Raw genomic sequence first — 21,368 nt, 5'->3', positions numbered from 1 at the left:
GAAGGAAATCCAGGAAGAAACTTCTATAGGAAACACAGAAACAAGTACCGTAAACCGGGGTCAAATTGATCTCCGGATTGAAATTGATCAGTCGTTTTTCATGTGGATAAAGCATTTTGAAAGAGCTTCTTGCAAATATCGTTTAGTATCTGATTCCAATAGCACGATACTTAAATGGAAAATATTAAAAACATGTTTTTTCTAACAGAAAAACGTGTGATCAATTTCGACCCGAAGATCAATTTGACCCCGGTTTACGGTACTGATGGAATCTCAAAAGAAAATCCGGTTGAAATTTCTGGAGAGATGTCCGAAGAAACTCCTGGGGGAAAGAGAAAAAGAAAACCTGGAAAGAACTCCTGGATTACCTCATAGAAAAACCTTTAAAAAAAGGTCCTGGAGAAATCTCAGAAGGAACTTTTGGAGGAATCTTAGAAGCAACTCCAGAAGAAATTCTTGGGGGGATCTCTGAAGGAACTCCTGATGGAGTACAAAAAGGAGGAATTTTCAAATAGAGTCTTTAAGGGAATTCTTGGAGAAATCCCAGAAGGAAGTGCTGGAGGAAAAATGGGAATTCCAAAAGGAACTCCTCGAGAAATCTCAGAATGAATCTCAAAGGAAACTCTTCATGGTGAATTTTATTCAAATGAACCTAATTCGATATTCTCAACAGATTGAAAGTGCCCAAAATACCAGACACTGCCCAAGAGGCTTGGTACTATATTTTGATGTGTTACTGTTGGTTTGTCATAAAATTCGCTAAACATATCAGTTGAAATTGAAATCAAAACTAAGACCAGTTAAATAACAGGTTTTGTTAGTTTCATAACAACTTAATAACAGTGAATTTATACAATGTTTCAATAACAAATTTCGAAATTAAAAAGTTATTGATAATACAATATGGATGCAAAATGAGTTATAATATCAGAATCATAACGAAGGTTTTTTTTATCCTCGCAAGGTAGGTATGTAACCCCTAAATTCAAGTCATTTCAGAGGAAAATAATGAATTTCTGTTGGTTCCATTTGAAAATAAAAAGTAATAAACAGCCATGACTAAGGTCATAACCCACTATAACTCAGTAACCAGTCATTCAAAGAGAATGGCTGCTTCCTGGCCCAAACGGCCTTGACATAATTTCAAAATTAATTTTGTTTATGAGTTATGGGGGATCATGGTTGTTCACTTTTTTTTATTTCCAAAATAGAACCAACCGAAATTCTACACTTTTTCCACTGAAATGGATCGAACTTAATAGAAATAAAAATTACAAGTAATTATTAGTTCCGTGTCAAAAGTTCTGCTTAACCGATTCATAGACACCGAAGATATGGTCCATAGACTCCAAACATGGTTTTTTTAATGAGAATCAGCAATTGTTAATTTTTTATTTCTTTTGCTGTATATCGCGCATGGTGTAATTGTGGTTGCAAAACTATGTTGTTGTGCTATTGATGATCAAATAATGGTGCACTCTCAATAATGCAATAATATCAGATCTTGTTCTACAACAAATCATCTTATTAAAATGTTATTTGAAGAAAATATACCAATAGCAGGATCATAGCAAAATAAGATTGCCCAACAAAACCTGTTATGGAAAAGTTATGCCTCAATAAGTTAATAATAACAAACCAAGATATAAAAACAGGTTTTGTGATTCAATTGTTATTATTTTGATATTCTCCTCTGCTCGGGTCATCAAGCTACATCATTTATAGACCACCTCACGGCGAAATTCTATCTCTTTCGCTCTTTCAAAGAGTTTGAAAACAACAGGACCAGTACCTGTCAAATTTGACAGGTGTTGGTCCTGTTGTTTTCTAAATTCATGATAATTTGCATCAACAGCATGGCCTACCCAGTGAGCCACCAAACTGGCACAGTTGTGATACTAAAACCTTATATGTGCTAAAGAGGTAAGTATAAAATGAAAATTACAGTGCCAAGCTGCAAACAGTTGTTTTCTGCATCTCCAATAAACTTTTTCTTAGGATAAACAATTAGTCATTCAAAATCTCCTTCAAGACGCTGCAGTGCGCAGCCTACTATTGTTTCCGCCCTAGTTTCTCGACGACTTTTTATTTACAATCAAATATCTTCAATTTACCTTTGGTTCCTTCCCCTTTAAATATTTGTGATGTTTTTTTTTAATAATTAAGAACTTGCATGTAGTTATTTCCGAAAACATCCATAAATTATATTGATTTATCTTATCTTTGCATTAAATAACAAATTTTTAAGTAGGTTCGGTTTGATTTCAGCAATTTCAAGAAGAGTGCAATCACTGACGCACTCATCAACAAATTTGGAATCTTTCTCCTCTTCCCTAACCTGGGACATATGACACAGTTGAGTGTCTCACTTTGCGTTGCCACCCACTTTCCACCTACCACCATTTCTGAACTGTTCTTCATCCGAATGAATTGCATATTCTTGGTCATTGTTGTAGCTTAGCCTCATTTATCTCTCTACAAAAAAGTGATAGGTTGAGACAAAACTGTGGTGGGCATTGTATGTATATTGAAAATGTATATTAGGCGACTCAACTGTACTCAAATACCTCACCCACCAGTTCACCGCCTGCTTGTGATCATCAATACCGCATGGAGACGCATGGTCCCTGATGATAGCAGAACTTCGTCATTTCCTCCATTCTTCATCGTCTAGAAGTCTAGAAGACCCTTTCGACGTTTGTTCCCGTTCCCGTTCATGATGCCCTGGTAGAAATACAAATAAAATAAAAATATGCTAACCCATTGACCCCGCCGACACAGCATTGCAGCAACATAAATCCAATCAGAACAACTAACTATGCACAGTAAGAACGCTTATGCTCCGGGGTGATCACGTTCTTGGGAACGTTTCTAAATCCAATAAGAAAACTGTTTCTCTAATTCTTATGAGTCGATTTTTTAACACAATTGGAAGTCAATTATTGAATGTTTATAATGCATTTGTATGGAATTATCCGCTTGCAGGAAGGAATATTACAAAAAGGACATTTTCTTCATCCTTTCGCTGTCAGGATCGGATTGTTATGCCTGAGACGTGCGGATGTGTTGGTGCCATGGTGTTTTCGAGAACGTACCCCATGCGCAGTTTGACGGCAACGGACACCAACACGAATGACGTTCTGTTCTGCAGCAATATATTCTGACGTCACTTTGGACATGATTTTGATTGAAATATTTATTATTATAAATGAAACAACTTCGAATTTGATCAATAATGATATTTTTGGATACGTTAGGTGAACATCAAAGTCAAAAAGTTCAGATCTAAGCACTCCAACTAACAGAAACTGCCGCAAAACAGCCTACTCTGACGTCACGGCGATTTCCCGCCTCCTCGAGTTTCACCCCGCCCACCGACGAGAAACACTCACAAACGTCGCTCGTCGCCCGTCGTCGTCGCTTAGAACGGGCCTTGGAAAAATCGATATTGGCGTCGGCCATCGCAAAGAGTGCAAGTGAGGTGAAAAGTTTTCGTCTTTGCAGTTTAGATCATAATTTGTAGTGAATTTGTGCAAGAAACGGTGAGTACTAGCAATTATCGGTGAATTGTTGACATCGTGCACCACGGGCGGATAGTATCTATTTTTGTAATCTTCACGCAGGTGCGTAACGCGAAAATTTAACTGGGCTTGCTCAGCAATCATGTTGTGTTTTGTAAGAAAAGGGCAAACTCGGAATTTTTCCTGCTATGCGCTCAATCGCTCTCGAAGTCGCGCTTCGACTCCGTAAAATTGTGCCAGAACGCGGGTCACAATTTCGTAAACAATGGTTTGTTTTGATGCCGCGGCGCTGGATTCGGTTCCAAAGTTGATAATGGCCACAAATGGGCAGTGTGAAATTTTTTCGGCAAGATGGGGGACATTAGCCATCTCCGCGAAGAGTCCAAGCTGTTCCCAGCTAGGGCGAAAGTGAGTTTTGTGTCGTGAAGTGCATTTGGCTTTTATGATCAGATTGTTTGCGTGGATTGTCTTATCAAAGTAGTCAATGGTTTGTGCAATTGCCATCATTGTTGGCTGAAATGTTGTGATTAAAAATCCGAAGAATATATTCCAATACGGAATATTTCCCATAATGCACAGAAAAGTAAGGTGACAGCCCCCATTTCTGCATATGTGTTGGTGAAGTGTGTATGTGTAGAAAATGTATCGAATCGAATGCTTTTCTTAACCAAAACTCGAAAACATGAATGGGGTTCCGACTTCATTAATGCCAATCTGTTTCAGAGCCTGCTACCATGGAACATCCTTGTGTTTGATAAAAACTCCGATAAAAAAGGGGTCGCCGCATGCTTTGTTCCCTCGCTATCCTACCGCACGCACGTCGAGCATAGGAAAAAGTGAACGAAGAAACGTGTGTGGTGATTGTAAACACAGCAAGCGGCAGCCTACTGGGTGGGAGGAAACGAAGAGCGATGATGACGACCGGTTCGAGTTTAAAGAGCCGCACGCGGCACTTGCTCTCTCGGTGCTTGCTGCAGCATAAATTTACCTCCACACGAAGCAGAGCAAAACATAAAGCATAAACTGCTATCCTTCGGCAGTTCTTACAGAAGGGGTGTTTAAATGGCTAGGCGCCGTCAGTCGTTACCCTGGTGGTAAGCACTGGAACCAAAACGGGATGCGAATTTCCCCCTTGTTTTCCGTTCTTTTTGTATTGCATGTTCTGTTCGTATCCTTTTGCCAGGGGTGAATGAGCTGCGCATATTTAGTCGGTCTGCGTGACTCACTTGACGCGTTCGACGCACGCCAGTGATTTTTTTTTTTCGGACGTTAAGTTGAGTTTGGAACATTATTTTCCTCCTCCACCTTGCAGTCATTAACAAACACTCGGCACACTGGCGGACACGATCAGCATAATGGACGCGGTCGAGGAGATGGACCTGATCGAGGATGACAACATCACCGGTGCGTCCGACGACGATGACGACGACAATCCAAGTAGTCCGGGCAGCGCGTACGACGACGGCACCAACCTGATCAATGTGGCCATGGAAAACGAAGTTACCGCACAGTTGGTGGCAGCCGGCGTAGTAGGCGTTGCAGCGGCAGCCGCCATCACATCGTCCAAGAAGAAGAAACGGCCGCACTCGTTCGAGACGAATCCCTCCATCCGGAAGCGACAGCAGAACCGATTGCTCAGGAAGTTGAGGGTAAGTACGATAAATTCTGTAGAGGGTAGAGGAGATCTAATCAACACCCGTAGGGAATGACTTGATTTGAGCCATGCATTTGTATAAATGTCTCTGGGAAGTCATAGAAATGTCTGTGGAAGTTTTTCGGCTTTCAGTCACGATAAAAGCGTTGATAATTTTATATCTTTATCAACGTTTCGATCCTTGGGTTGGGATCTTCCTCAGGGCTCGATCTTAATCAACTTGTGATATTCGTATTTTGCCCACGATCTTCTGTTGTACGATGAATTCTATATAGTAAGGTAGAGGAAATCGCATCAACACTCATAGGGGATGACTCAATTTTAGCCATCAGGCGTCTATTCCATTCTAGTTGCCGGTATACACAAGTTCAATACATTTTCGTATTTTTTTTTTTTTTTTTTGGAAATCGCAATCCAAATCAGCTTGTGATTATTATGCTTGTCACATTATTGTGGCAAATCGCACTTAGACACTGTCGATTTATTACGTTAGGCTGTTTTTACGATGGTACAGGAAATTCTCCGGTATTGTCAACACTGTCTGCGATTTGCTGTTGATGAAAACGTAATAACTTTCAAAATATTTTGCAACAATTCAATTTTAATTTGAAGTGTTACTAAAACTCATATTTCTAAACTACAATTATGCAGTTTACCATTAAACTTTCTTATTCTTTTACCTTGTCTAGCAAGTTCTAGTAGCACAATTTATATTTTACTGTTTTATTACTAACGCCGACGATATACATTCATCAAATTTTTGTGACTCTGTTGTGCAATTGGGAACTTAAAGACATTAAAATTCATATATCTGTCTATTTCGTTATACCTTTTGATTGATTGATTGATTTGTCTTTATTTAAGAGACTTTCAGTTAGGTATACCTTTTGGAATTCTCAAGAACTGTAATGTCTTGTTATCCCTCCACAACATCTTTTAGTTTTGCCTAAGGAATCCATTCTGGGGTTTCTGTATACCGTGCGAGCACCATATTATAGACAGCTCCATATTCTGAACAGTCGGCTAACGCAAAATAGATTTTCCTTTTATGAAGCATATATTGAATCGAGAGTTGAGGTGTTAGTTTTATTAAGCCCCTCTATTATTCAATCGTTACAAAACACATAGTTTTTGACTGAACTGCGAACGTAGAGAATGTGTTTGTACATAGTAAGTAACACTATGTGTTCAGAATTAGGACCACGGCTTCTTATGGTGTCCATAATTAGGAACACGCCGTCCACGAACAAAAATATATCTAGATCAGAGACTGGAAGTTATTATGAGATTTAATTTATTTTATACATTTAGCTAGACAACAAACACACTTGATGGTAATGTGAAGCATTATCTCTAGTAACAAGAACTTCCATTTATTTTAGTATTTGTTGTGAGATTCCCTTAACCGTTCAGAATATGGGTACCGCACGGTAAATGTTTCTGGAATTCCTGTAGGTTTGTCGTAGCATTCCACAAGGAATTCAGTAAGAATTTTTCGAAGAAATAGGTATCTCATGTTAATTTGCTTTTGGAGCATCTCCGAGGATTGCTCCAGGATTTTCACCAGGAATCGGAATTCATTGAGGAACTCATTCTGAGGTTTAATCTATAGATCCACTTGAATTTCTCAAATAATTGCTTCTAAGTTTCATCTAGATGTTTCTTCCTCCAGGACTTTCTCCAGTGTTTTTTCCAGAAGTTTTTACCTCATTATTCCTACAGTTGATTTCTAAAATCCCTTTAGAAATTTATTGTGATATTAAGGAGCTTCATGAGCTCCTTCCGGAGTTCTCCCCGATAGTTTTACCTGTATTTCAGCCTAGAGTTAATTATTGGAATAATTTGGGAGTTTATTGTAAAAAATCTCCAGGGGTTGCTTATAGAAATCATCCTGGAGCTCTTTCTGGGAATCCTCCAAGTAAGTGTAGAATTAGCATTTAAGTTAAAATACACATTAATAAAAACAAATAAAAAGAATCCTCCAAGAGCTCCTTCTCTAAAATCACCAGAAGTTTCTTCACAAAATCTTGCACAAGTTATCATGCACAACTTCTTGTTGGGATTCCTAGGAGTTTTTTATGAGAACCTTCCAGGAGTGCGTTTTTAAGACTATTCCAGAAATTTATCCTGGAAATCCTCCAGCGATTTTTTTAGAAATGCTCCAGGAGTCCTACAGAAGTTCTGGAGAAATCTATATTTATCATATTGATATCATTTACCACCTTCACGCAGCAAACCATCTTCGAGTACGCCACTCGAGTCGGCCAGCAGGCGGTCGTCTTGGTGGCCACTCCCGGCAAGCCGAACAACATTTTCAAAGTTTTCGGTGCAAAACCGCTAGAGGACGTGCTGAAAAACCTCCGCCCAAACGTGATGGACAAACTGGACGAAGCTCTGGCAGCGCAAGCCCCACCCCGAGTTCAGGACGATCCGTCGTTGTTCGAGCTGCCTCCGCTGATCATCGACGGCATTCCGACGCCGGTGGAGAAAATGACCCAGGCCCAATTGCGAGCGTTTATTCCACTGATGCTGAAGTACTCCACTGGACGGGGAAAGCCCGGTTGGGGACGGGATTCGACGCGTCCCGCCTGGTGGCCCAAGGAACTTCCCTGGGCAAATGTCCGGATGGATGCTCGAACGGAAGATGAGAAGCAGAAGGTAACTTAAGCATGGAATTTGTATTGACCTGGAAGGTAACCATTTCTTTTATCCGTAGATAAGTTGGACGCATGCATTGCGAAAGATTGTTATCAACTGCTACAAGTACCACGGCAGAGAAGACCTACTTCCAGCATTCAGCGAAGAGGATGAAAAGGCAAACGCCATAGCAACGGCCAATTCCAATGTGAGTATGCAACGGTTACTGTAGCGACGGTTCACGGTTAATCCATTACTAACCTCGGTGTCCACGTTTCGGGCTATTCATGGTTCACTTCGATTAACATGGGATTCTTCTATTCTTCATGCATTGCTATCCATCCATCATGTTGCGTCCTCCACGCGATCTCCGCTGCTATCAGGTTGAGCAGATCAAGATTCAGAACACAAACGTCATAACGACCACCACCACGGGAGGAAACTCCTTGGCAAGTAGTAGCACAACCGGCGGTCAGCAGATCGTCATCCAGCACCAGCCGGCTCAGGCGACCATCACGGCCACTGCAGCGGCCACTCCCCACCAAACGACACAGATCATCAAGGAGGTCTCGGACGGGACGATTCAAATCCAGCAGCACCCGTCCCCTACGCAGACCCTGAATGCGCAGGTTTGCCTCGACTCGATGGCGCTAAGCGATGTGGATGTTCGTACTAATCCCTTTTGCTACCGAAATATTGATGTTGTCATATTCCGTTGTTGTTCCTCTATTTGGGGATCTTTTTCTTCTGTTTCGATGTTTCGGTTCGCCATTGCGCCATCTTTTTTCAACGAGTGTGATTTACGATTTGTTTTATGCTTTGTTTTGGCCTCATAGATGCTTAGATTACTTCCTAATTACCCTATCTTTTTGATCACATATGATTTGACGTAATATTAATTTCTTTTGGCATGATTTCTTTTTTTTCTGTGTATGTTTCAACTATGTAAATGCTCCAATAACCAATAACCGATGTCTTTTGTCATTGCAGTACACGCACACAGTACTTCAAACAATCCAGAACCCGGACGGAACCGTTTCCATCATCCAGGTCGATCCCAACAATCCAATCATTACACTTCCAGACGGAACAACGGCACAAGTGCAAGGCATTGCAACGGTGAGTTTCTATCCATGCTTTTCCTATCCAGCATAAACCAGTGGTAGTCAAGTGGTTTGAAATGGGTTTAAATAATAGGTGTCCAAAATATATGCTTAAGAGGGTCCAAAATGCATTGGAGTGTCCAAAACAGCGAAAACTGACAGTAATGTTGATGATGATATTGACATTCACGTGTTAGGACGTCACATCCTGTCAAATCGTCTCGTAAAATGAACTACAGTTTTGAAATCAACATCGAGTGTGCCAGTTTTGAATGAAATACATAACTAATGAATGCAAATCAACTGTAACATTTTGCCAGAAAAAAAACTTCAGAACACTTATGTTTTGTCCCACTTTAAAAGCGATATTGTCTTCATTTCGCTACATTTGAATATAACAAGTTCATTTGACTTAATTGATTTATTGCCATACCACTGCTAGGTCGGTGTAACACTATTGTATTCATGTCGAAAGTAGTGTAAATACTTGTTTACTATAACGAAAAAACTGTGAATTTTGCAAACAAGTCGCTTGCAGACCATGAAAAAGTTTTATTAATTCAAACAGCTGTCGTGATATCAACTGGATAAGCAATAAAATGCACAGTCGACAACGCAAAGCTCCAATACAATACAATATCCAAGCAGTAATATACAGCAGTCCCCAGACCCGCCAAGTTGTCCTACCTTCCGGTGATCCGAGTGTGTTGAAATGGATTAAGCATTCATATATGTTCACTACCACTCACTGAAACTCACCTACAGATAACAAAATATCTACTTTTCTGAACGCCACATCTTCTCCACATTTTCATCCGGCACAATCACCAAATGTACGATTCAGATTTATTGCGAGCAAGCGGAAGCTGCGGGAATGCACTCCTCTGACTTTACACTTTTGACATTACTTAACGTGACGATGCTGCGGGGCACTGTCATTGGCGGAGACAAAGGGGGGCAAGGGGGGGCACTTGACCCCCCTAACTCTAAATTTCCGATTAAATACGCCAAAAAATGTTTCAGAAAAATTAATAAAATAAATAGAATCAATTTGGCGCCAGCAAATTTCACTAGATACGCCAAAAAATGTTGCAGAAAAATTAACAAAATAAATAGAATCTATTTTGCGCCAGCAAATTTCACTAGATACGCCAAAAAATGTTTCAGAAAAATTTACAAAATAAATAGAATCAATTTGGCGCCAGCTAATTTCACTAGATACGCCAAAAAATGTTTCAGAAAAATAAATAAAATAGATAGAATCACTTGGGCGTCTGGAAGTTGAATTAGATTTGCCAGAGTAGTTTTTCCAACTTAAAGAAAATATTTGCTTTTTGGTCGGCTGCATTGGCGGAGACAAAGGGGGACAAGGGGGGGCACTTGAGCCCCCTAACTCTAAATTTCCGATTAAATACGCCAAAAAATGTTTCAGAAAAATTAATAAAATAAATAGAATCAATTTGGCGCCAGCAAATTTCACTAGATACGCCAAAAAATGTTTCAAAAAAATTCACTTCACTTCACTGAACTGAACTGAAGATATTTATATATAGGGACTCAGACGTTCTTTGAACTTATTCTGGTAAGGCATGTTGCTCTAGCGATAGCATGATCGCTTTTGCATAGGGTAATAGCAGTTTCATTCTTTCGCGTTGGCATTTGATTGAGAACACTATAACAGACGTTTTAAAGGTTGGAGTATGATTTCTTTTGAGTTGAACTTTGCCTACTATTTGGCGTTTTCTTATCAGGTTTTTGCTGCACTCTAGGCCATGCTGCATTTCAGATGAAGCATTCACCAGCAGTGTGCAAAAAATAAAATACGATTTTTTTACTACTGTATTTCTTTCACTATTCAATGCACTGTTAATACCATTTCACTTGAATAATAAGAGAAGAAAAAATCCAGTTGCGAATTAGGATATTTCTTTCAATTGGTTAACAATTACTTCGCCAATAGTTCAACATTAAAAACAAATCATTGTCCGAAATCATGTAACTTGCATCTAACATTTGGCTATCGTAAAACAGGATATCTTTGATTATGCGGAAAACGTTGATTGTGCGGGAGGTATTGTATTTCGAATCTTATAACATAGATTATGTCAATCAGTTAAGCAAAAAGCATACGTAGCTCAAAATAATACATATGAAGAGCCATCTCAGAGGTATTTCGATGCAAATCAAGTTTATATGAAACTTTTTAGACAAAAAAAAATGTTGATATTTTTGTCATTTATCAACGCCTTTAAACAATCTGTTCTAAAACTGCTTTTTGAGTTTTTTTTTTTTTCGAAGAATGGCCGCTTATTCTCGGTAGATCAAGCATAGTAAAATCCAAATACGTCCCTGAATCTCTTAGCGAAGCGTGTTTTACGAATTGAAAGTAATTTTGTGAATTGGAACAGAAACCCCCATACACCGATAAATGCCTAAAAGTATGCAATGCCCTTGGATTTTTATCTAGTTTAAGGCGAAACTGGATCCATTTCCTCACTTTTCGGTTTTTGATTTTTTATAAAATAACGGAGCAATATTTTGAAAATCGGTTTCCGTGCAAATGTAGAGTATGGATCAAGGTATCCCCTGAATTTTTCCCAGATGGAAAATGTTTTTAGTTTTTGCAGAAACGATTTTCAAACAAAATTTCACAAAAAAATGGTATCTGCAAAAACGAAAAACATTTTCCACCTGGAAAAAAATCAGAAGATACCTTGATCCATACTCATACATGTGCACGAAAACCGATTTTGAAAATATTGCTTCGTTATTTTATAAAAAATCAAAAACCAAAAAAATGAGAAAATGCTTCCAGTTTCGCCTTAAACTGTTGTGTTCAAAATGTGTTACAAAATCCAATCAATCATAACTTACTATGCGTAGCATGATCAAATGTTTATGACAAACATTATATTGTTTCTCAGATAATGGTTCTTGATAGCTAAATTCATCGAGTTTTACTCAGTACTTCGCAAACGTACATAAGTATACAGCGAAAAATTAAATTATCTGGACAGGCAACATTTTCTCATTTAAAAAAAACTGGTCAACTATTTGTAAATTTTCATTAAGTGCATCAAAAAATCACAAATTTGTACTGTAAGTTGATCATCTAGTTCACGGGTTCCCAACCGGTGGTCCGCGGCCCCCTGTGGGGGGGGGGGGCGTGAAGCCAGTCTAGGGGGGCCGCGATGTTAAAAAAAACTGTTAAATTTTTATTCTATTTTGTGCAAATTATACCAATTTTTAATTTTGTATACCGCCATTCCCAAAAGCCAGAACTTGAACAACAAATGTTCAGTATAAAACGCCTTCAGAAGAAAAAATTTTCGGCTGCGCCGCTATTTTTCAGCTTCAACTCAAATTTAATATTCATGGCATAATATTTACGAAATGTGAGTGTCGAATAAAAAAAAGTATTATTGATCGTCGAAAATCCCTCAATCCCTAAATTTCTGGCTACGTCACTGTACGAAAAAAACTCGGTTTCGTTCATTTAAATCATATTGTTCTTCTTCAAAAAAAAAATTGATTGGGCCGCAGATGTTTTGACAATTCTTAAAGGGTCGCCACCTCAAAAAGGTTGGGAATATTTTGAAGTAAATTCTTAATTTTATATCGTGTCTTCAACTTAAATCAATAGAAAGGATCTGATTGATCAATTATTTAGAAGAATGTGTTCTTTTTAGTTCTTCGGAACAAGACATAAAGCACAGTGCCTGTCCAAATTACATACATGTCCATTGTCAAAATTATATTTTTTACCATATTCCTCCAAAAATTCCTCCTGGAATTTTTAAGAAATTATTTCAAAGATTGCTTCAGAAATTAGTACATGTATTACTTCAGAAATTTCTGAAGGAATTCTTTCAGGGATTCTATTAAAGTATCCTCCAGCAATTTTTCTTAGAAATTTCTCCAGGATTATTTCGATTAATTCTTGTTGGAATTCCTCAAGGGGTTTCTCAAGGAATTCCTTCAGTTATTCCTCCAGAGATTTCCCAAAAATGCCGTTCCGGCAGACATTTCTTTACAGTTTCTTGTAGGATTACACCTAGAAATTCCATCAGAACTTTCTCTAGAGATTTCTGCAGGAGACCCTTCACTTTCGGGTTTATTCAGACCTTTCTTCAGGAAATCTCCAGGAGTTTTTACAGAGCTTTATTCCTTGGCATTTGTTCAAGGAATATTTCTAGGAGTACCTGCAGAGGGTTCTTCAGTTCTTCCAGGCATTTTTTAGAGTTTCCTTCAAAATATTCTTTACCTTCAGAAATTTTCATAGCGATTCCTTGAAGAATTCCACCAGGGCTTTTGTGTTCAAAAATTTCAGCAGGATTTTCACTCATATCTAGAGAAATTGTACAAGAAATTCTTCAAAGCATTTCCACAAGTTCTTTCAGGAATTACTTCAGAAATTTCTCCAGGGATTTTTTTCAGAAATCCATCAAAAATGTCCTTTTTGGAGGAAACTCCTCCAGAAATTCCTTAAGAAATATCTTCAGAAATTTCTTCATAAACTCCACCAAGAGTGTTTCCTTGGAATTATTTCCAGAATTCCTCCAGAAGTTTATCATGATTTTTTTTTTTGGGATTCCTTTAAAGATATCTCAGGGAATTCCTTCAGGTCCCCCAACGATTATTTCAAGAATTTTTGTCCTTTCATATTTTTTTTCTAAATTTTCTTCTAGGAATCTCCACAGGTATCTTCTGGAGTTTTTTCATGGATTCAGAAAATCCTTAAGCGGGATTCCTTAAGAAATTCTAGAACTCCTCCAGTATTTTTTTTGTGAAATTTCTGGATGAACTGCTGATAAAACATCTCTGGAGGAATCTTTGTATGAGTCACAGGAGATATTTCAGATGGAATCGCAGGAACAATTTTAGAAAGAACCATTGTAGAATTTTCTACAAGAATCCCTGAAAGAATTTCTCAAGGATATGCTGGAGGAACTCTTGGATGAATTTCCGCAGGATTTTAAAGGTATTTCTAGGAGAATTTTACGAAGAAAATCCAAGGAACAACTTTTACTGATATTCCTAAAAAAAATCCTTAAAAAACTGAAAGAGTCTCTGGAGATATTTCCGAAAAAAATCCCTGAAGAAATTTCAAAAGGAATCCATGGAGGAATTACTAAGAGAATGCATGAAGTAATTTTTGAAAAAATGTCCACTCTAATTCCAGTAAAAATCCCTGAAGGTATTTTTGAAGGAATTCCAGGAAAAGTCCTGAATGAATCTCAGGAGGAATATCTGAAGAAATTTCTGAAGGAATAACAAGGAAAACTTCATGGAAAACGCTTGGTGGAACTCCAAGAAGAATTTATTGAGAAACTCTAGAAGAGTTCTTGAAGAAATCCTTCAATAGAATACCAGGAGGATTTTTTTAATATTCCTGGAGAAATCCGAAAATCTCATGAAAAATTTCCAATTGAATTTCTGTAGTAATGGCTAGTAAATATTTCAGGAAATTTTCTGAATCCGTGGAAAATTTTCTAGAGGTATCCTTGGAGGAAACGCTGGAAGAATTTCTGATGAAATATACAGAGGAATACTACTGGAACACAAGAATCTCTGTATGAATTTCTGCAGGAATCTCTGGATCTATTCCCGCTAAAATCACTGGAGTTCATAATGCAAGAATTTCTGCGGGAATTCTTTCTAAAGCAATCCATGGTATAAGGACTGTTCAATTTATAAAACGGACAACTTTATAGGGCTATAAAAAGAAAACGCGTAGTTCAAATTTAAGCATCCTTGCTTCGTTGTTCAGTGCATCATCTGTCATTATAGTGATCATTTTTTAATCGAATAAAAATAGTTTTATTTTATAGAAAATCGGGCAAGTGTTAAATAAGGTGAATTTTTCGATTGCTGAAAATTGAAAATATATATAAAATTACTGTTCACATATGGTATATCGTTTTCAATACCAGAAAAGTATGTGCCATGCTGCAGCAGCATAAGTAATACACATTCTGGCAAAATTTAAACTCAATCGGAAAATTAGGTGTTGAGATATTAAAGCCTCAAGTATGATTCGATTTTTTCAATAAAATTCAATTGTAAAGCAAAATGGCCATGAAAATATTAAATAATCAATTTTTTTATGCATCCAGTCGAAACTGGGAATAATGTGGATTTAAATGCAGAAAACTGCTTCTTAATAGCATTGCTGGTTTGGTAACTGTGCGCTATTGCAGACACAGTAATCAAAACGGTTTCGTTCTTTGAAGGTTCTTACAAATAACAATGCAACCTAATGCAAATTATGCATAACAATAATGTTGAAAATGAAAACTTTGCATCCGATTATTATTGAATAAGGTGTACAATAACATAGGGCCAACTTTGTTGAAAATAAATAATAACAAGATTCGCTAGAGTCGAAAATCTGCTTCAATGGAGCAAAAAGTATGAACTTTTTTAACATGGCCATCTTTATGGATTAAATTTTTGAAGAAAAATGCAATTATAAGTAAATTTTTCTTTTGTATCATTCAGAGAGCAATATTCTACTATTCTGGACAAATTTTTAGCCGAATCAGTGATGTTATTGCAGCACTGGACTTAAATGAACATTTTTTCATAATTTCTATGAAAATAAGGCAATTCACCATATCAAGCCGGAGACTGCTTGGTGCATTATTACTGACCAACTATTAAGCTTTACCTTTAGTAGAATAGTATAAGATTCCAATACATTGAAAACTTCATGACAATGTGCATATTAAGTATGTGGAAAGTTATGTCGAATTTTGAGAAATGGGTTTTTATTGATGTTTTACGAAAACCGCTTCAGTTACACAATAAAGAACATTTTGCTTAATGTTATATTTTTCTACATTTGAGAATAGCTATAGATAGTTATGCAAAAAACTGATAATGATTTTATTGAAAAATAAAAAAGATATCGCACAAGCAAGTTGTCCGTTTTATAAATTGAACAGTCCTTAATTTCGAATGGAATCCATGACAGGATTTATAGAAGAGTTCTTTGTTTTTAGCTCTTAATTGCTGGATGAATCTTTTGGGAATTTCAGAAACATTTCTGAATAAATCTATGGATTTACTAAAGGAATCCCTGAAATAATTCTTACCGGAATTCTCAGAGAAATCTCAAAAGGAATCCCTGGCATAATTTCCAATGATTTCATTTCTAAAGGAATCACTGGAGAAATTTCTGAAGAAAACCATGTAGAATTTTCTGAAGGAATCAATGGAGGAATTTTTGAAGAAATTCGTGAATGGTTTTCTAAATGAATCCTTCGAGAAATTTCTGGAGAAAGCTCTCGAAGAATTTTTGAAGGAATTCTGATGATCCATGAACTGATGATTTTTTGAAACAATCCTGCAAAATTTTCTAAAATAAACCGTTAAGAAATTTTTGCAGTTTCTAATTGAATTTCCAAAGAAATTTCCGAATGATTGCTTGATAGATTTCATGGAAGGATTATTAAAGGAATCCCTAAAGACATTTTCGAAGGATTCTCTGAAGAAATTTCTAAAGAAATATCTAGAAGAATTTCTGAAGACGTCCGAGGACGAATTTTTGAAATAAACCCAGGGAGTACTCCCAATATCACAGAGTTTCTTTTTGCAAATATGAGGGTGCAAAAGTAATCAATAATCAAATAGGCGGTTTTCTTATATTCTGGAGAAGCAATTTCCTATATCATAAAGGATATTTTTTTAACGTATGGGAGCACAAAAATTGTAATATTCACATCAATTATTACTCAATGTGTGAGAGGGCACAGAATAGTTCGAAAATTCATTTTATTAAATTCAAGAAGGTGGAATAAAATGTTTGTTCATACTGGAAAAAAGATTTTTCTTACAATATGGGGAAGCAAAATATTTTGAAAAATGACACAGGTAACTTTTCTTTACATTTATGAGGGCGCTCAAAATTTCGAGACAATTTCATGAACATTCTTACAGACAGGAGGCTCCTCAGCTCTTCCAAAATCACAAAGGATTTTTTTTCTCCAATGGGAGCACAAAAAAATATCAAAAAGATAAAAATTTCTCATATGGAAGCAGAAATATCAATCAAATAGGCGATTTTCTTACAGCAACAAGAAGGGAAGAAAAACTAAACAAAAAAGTATTGACGGCTTTCTAACATTAAATTGGAATTTAGTAAAGTATAGTGATAATATTGATAATGATAAATGGAGAAATTGCTCCACAAAGGCCTTTTATGTTTATAAGAGAACAAAAAATCTTAAAGCTTGAGTAAAATTATGTTTGGACCAAAGCAGGATTGGTTATCTTTTTACAAGAAGCATATTCTCATTTTTGGCTTTTTTATTTTTCTAAAGAGCTGGTTACTCAGTGATTAGCTTGGTGTAAACTTTATGACACCACTGGTAATGCAAATCATGTTGGTTTCTTATATACTAAATTATCAGTTGCATATTGAAAAAATGAAATCTCCTGAATGAACTGATATAAAACATTGTTGAATGTAATAAAAAAATATATTTTAGTGACGCGATCGAAAATAACATTAATTTGGAAAGTTCCGAAACTTGGATATTAAATTAACAAATACCAGTCAAATAAAACGCCTGGAAAGGAAACATCCTAGAAAAATATGGTATTGCAAAAAGTTTGCTGATCGCGCAAAATAGTCTATGAAACTTTTGATCAACATTGTAGCACACTGAGTTTAATTTTTGGTCATGTAAAAAAAACACGTTGGAATGTTAAATTGTTAAACGTAACCCAAGTAACATTTTGATTGCCAATTAGTCTTGAAGAGTTTTTTAAAACCGTCATAAAACCTAATACCTTTTATTTTGACTTATAAAAGCTTTAAGAACCTCTTCTAGTTTATTTGACTAATAATGTTACTTGGGAAGCGCCGACATGATGCGATAGTATTTAAAAAAGCACAATTTGTACCAACTTGAGTATGACCAACATTGTGCCGCCGCCAAATTATGAACCGAATTCCTTTCCTACGATTTAAGCTCTTTTAATATATGTCTCTTGCCGCCAGGGATGGGAACATTCACTTTCAAAGAGTTACACTGTGACGCCGGAGCTTTACGGTTTTCGGATGTAGAAAACATACACTGTAGAACTGTGGTCTAGAACTAACTTTATTACTAATGCTAAGCCTTATATATATGAATGAATGTACAATACATTCTACCTGATTTGACTCATTATCTTTTGGGTCCCTTTCTTATTATCTCTACTTTGTTATCGCCGCCACTATCGGTGCGTCACTATTTTCATTACAATTTATGGGTCTCTTTCTTGGTCCTTCGTAGAAGATTAGTTTATGACGTAATTGTCTTGGGTAGCAGAGAATTATCAACTATGCGCATATTGCAACTAACAATATGCCATGCGGTGCGCTGCATAACTTAAGGAAAATGACAACTTGAGTTTGAAATGCAAATTGATTGATTCGCGTTCGTTACATTCCGGACCCCGTAAATCTACTAGATTTACAATAATAATTGTCGATAAGCGATTTATTACTTATTATATGAAATGATATTAATATTGTCTTTTTACTTAGGACTAGACATTTGTGTTGAATTTTGGATACACATTTCCTCTATACAGGTTCATTTCTGTTTCTTCTGTTTCATTGTTTGGTTGTTGATTCTCTTCTGAACATCTATTATTTTCCATTTTGTTTACCGTCTCCCTTCTAATGTTTTTATGCGACAAAAAATTAGTTAATGAGTCCCAGAATGATGCTATTAGTTTCCAACTGAAACCATAGATGTCATATAATATCTGACTATGTATGATTGTATCAACAATAAATTTTAAACCTCGAGCGAATAGGTAAATACCGATGAATGTTGACGTAGTGTTTCCCAACCATGTGCTCCAAGACAACACTTTGTTCCAGTACTTATGTATTGCACCATCAATTATTTTCTCAGATAATAAAGCATCAAATCTAAAGCCTTGAGTATTAGGATTTTGTCCAGCTAAAATTTTATAAACTACAGAAGATGCTACACGTCTTTCGCCTTGTTCATATATCATGTTCCTCATTTTGACCAAACTGTTGGAATCATAAACCCCACTCTCCATTAAGTTTGGCAATGGCGTGTATGACCAGCTGGTAACAATATCAGTTGATAGTTTACTTGGCGCAGTGGTTTCTCGTAATCTTCCATCTGTGGTGTACCATCTGCTCCCAAATTTGAATTTGGCAGGAAGTAGAGGAGTACACTCTATTTCTGTTCCTAATGTTTGTAAAACGCGTGTAACTGGAGCTAAAAACATTGACACATTATTGTAAAAAACGGGAATTTCTTGATAACATTGCTCAGTAAATCTTGGTGTAATGTAAACAGGTTTACACTCCAAAACGTGCAAAACTTCGCCAGCGACTACTGCTGTGTAACCATTTCTCTTCATTATGCTGCTGACGAATTCATTCGGGTTAAGCCTAGCCAGTGTAAGCTTAGTTTCTAAAAGAGCTTTATCTAACTTACACATTTCAGCCATAACCATATTGTAAATATCATTTAAAGATTGACCAATATAACTTTCTACAAGAGTAATTTTGGAATTAAAATAAGTAAACAAATCCAAATTTTTTCCACTGTTTGCTTTTCGTGTAAATGGAGATCTAATACTCTCTGTTTCAATTATTAAAATTCTAGGATGATCAGTAGTAAATCCGTTGTAACCACAAATGCGAGTATCTTCTCGTGTTTTGATCGAAAATACTTGCTTTTCTGAAATAGTGCTGTAAACCACTGAATGAGTTTGCTTTATATTACCCTCTAAACTTGTAGTTTTATTGACAAGTCCTTCATAAATTACTTCAAATTCAGTTGTTTCACAGGACTGATTCAAGTCTACATTCCAGGTCAAATAACCTTCTTCGGAATCTAGACATGTTCCAATTGAATACGAACACATTAAACCATTTTTCAAATATATCTGATCATTTTCAAGGTCAATATTTGCAATATAGTCGTATAGAGCAATCTCGTACTCATAATAAACTAGTGCCCCAGTCCATGTATAGAATGGTGTACTATATGTGCCTCCGTTGCATGAATTTCCAGTCACGCTACCTACAATAAGCGTTTCACCCCTTGTAGTGGAATTTAACTTCAGCTCATTAATTTGTCTGTCATGAGTCAGCGATACAATTCCTAAAGCGTGTACCTTTGTACATTCTTCTGAATTGAACTCTTTGACGATGTAAGAATATCCATACTGATAATCTGAAGTATGCGAAAATGCTCCACAATGTCTTATGGACCTTCGAATTATTACCTTACATTGAAGAACTTTAGTTAAACTTTTTACATTCCTTTGTAAAACCTGTATTGTTATTTCTGTTGAACTCAAATTACTTTTCTGAGGAATACAAGAAGCTACATCAAGAAGCGAGTAACTTGTCATGTTTACCTCTGGGTTGGCACAATCAAATGCTATCAATCCTCTAGTTTCGAAACCAAAGATTAATGTAAACATGTATACAAGCAACATAAACGATATGAAGTTACTAGGATTTTTTGTTCTTATGGTTTTATTCGAACGTAGATTGCACATTTCTTCATGATCATCTTGATTCGGGATTAAATCTGGTGAATCTAGTTTCTTCGGTTCTGAAAGTGGAATTGTGTCATGACTTCCTTGAAAGTTTTGAGTTTGTTGAAATAAATCATCATTTGTTTCTAAAGATGGCTTTGGCTTTTGAATTTTCCGAACATCTAAGACTGCCACTTTGACGGCTGGTCTTTCATAAATACCTTTAGATGTTTTAATTTCAGCAGATCTTACTTGTCCATCTTTAGCCATTCTAACACTGATTACTCGACCTTTCAACCATGTTCCAGGAGGTGCCTTATCATCAGTTATTACAACAATATCGTCAACTTTAATAGGTTCAATTTGATTAGTCCATTTATTTCGTTTCAACAATAATGGAAGGTACTCTTTCGTCCACCGATCCCAAAAATATTTCCCATAGTTTTGAACCTTTTTCCAATGATGTTTTTCTAAGTGAATTGCAGTTGGATCATAAGGTGGTACATATTCTCCAGCACGACCAATTAGAATATGAAATGGTGTCATTATTTCGTCGTCGATATCTTCTACTGGTATGTGTGTTAATGGACGAGAGTTTAAAATAAATTCTACTTGGATCAGAGCAGATCTTAAAATTGCTGGTCGTGGTAAACGACTACCATACTGCTTCAGCATTTTATATAGCGATAACTTTATGATTTTAATAAGCCTCTCCCATACTCCGCCGAAATGGGATGCCGCGGGAGGATTGAATGTCCATTTTAAGGCTAATGCTGCCGCATCACCGTTTCTCATTCTTTTATCAATATTCACAATTAGTTCTTTTAATTCATTGTCAGCTCCAACAAAGTTGGTGCCATTATCGCTGTAAAGGTGCTTAATTTTTCCTCTTCTGTTTTGAAAATTACGCAAACAGACAATAAA

At 36.6% G+C, this 21,368-nt stretch overlaps 1 protein-coding gene across 7 annotated transcripts in view; it reads left to right on the top strand.

Annotated features, from left to right (window-relative positions):
- The first annotated feature begins 3,388 nt into the window (after positions 1–3,388).
- The window catches only part of LOC109398246 (DNA-binding protein Ewg), a 28,265-nt gene continuing 10,285 nt past the window's right edge, over positions 3,389–21,368 (top strand). For 3 of the 7 annotated variants that reach the window (XM_019670573.3, XM_019670572.3, XM_019670567.3), the window contains exons 1-6: positions 3,389–3,542; positions 4,834–5,170; positions 7,408–7,833; positions 7,892–8,020; positions 8,196–8,477; positions 8,803–8,931. In XM_019670573.3, the coding sequence (XP_019526118.1) occupies positions 4,877–5,170; positions 7,408–7,833; positions 7,892–8,020; positions 8,196–8,477; positions 8,803–8,931 (1,260 nt within the window). In that variant the 5' untranslated portion in view covers positions 3,389–3,542; positions 4,834–4,876. Of the gene's footprint in view, positions 3,543–3,564; positions 3,930–3,956; positions 4,616–4,833; positions 5,171–7,407; positions 7,834–7,891; positions 8,021–8,195; positions 8,478–8,802; positions 8,932–21,368 lie in introns of those variants that run through there. The other 4 variants (XM_019670570.3, XM_019670569.3, XM_062858969.1 and 1 more) reach the window with 4 other exon arrangements.

The sequence above is a fragment of the Aedes albopictus genome, chromosome 3 (genome assembly GCF_035046485.1).
Source record: "Aedes albopictus strain Foshan chromosome 3, AalbF5, whole genome shotgun sequence".
NCBI classification, from domain to species: Eukaryota; Metazoa; Arthropoda; class Insecta; order Diptera; family Culicidae; genus Aedes; species Aedes albopictus.
Note: the sequence above shows the minus strand (reverse complement) of the source record. Positions and strands in the feature narration are given on the sequence as shown.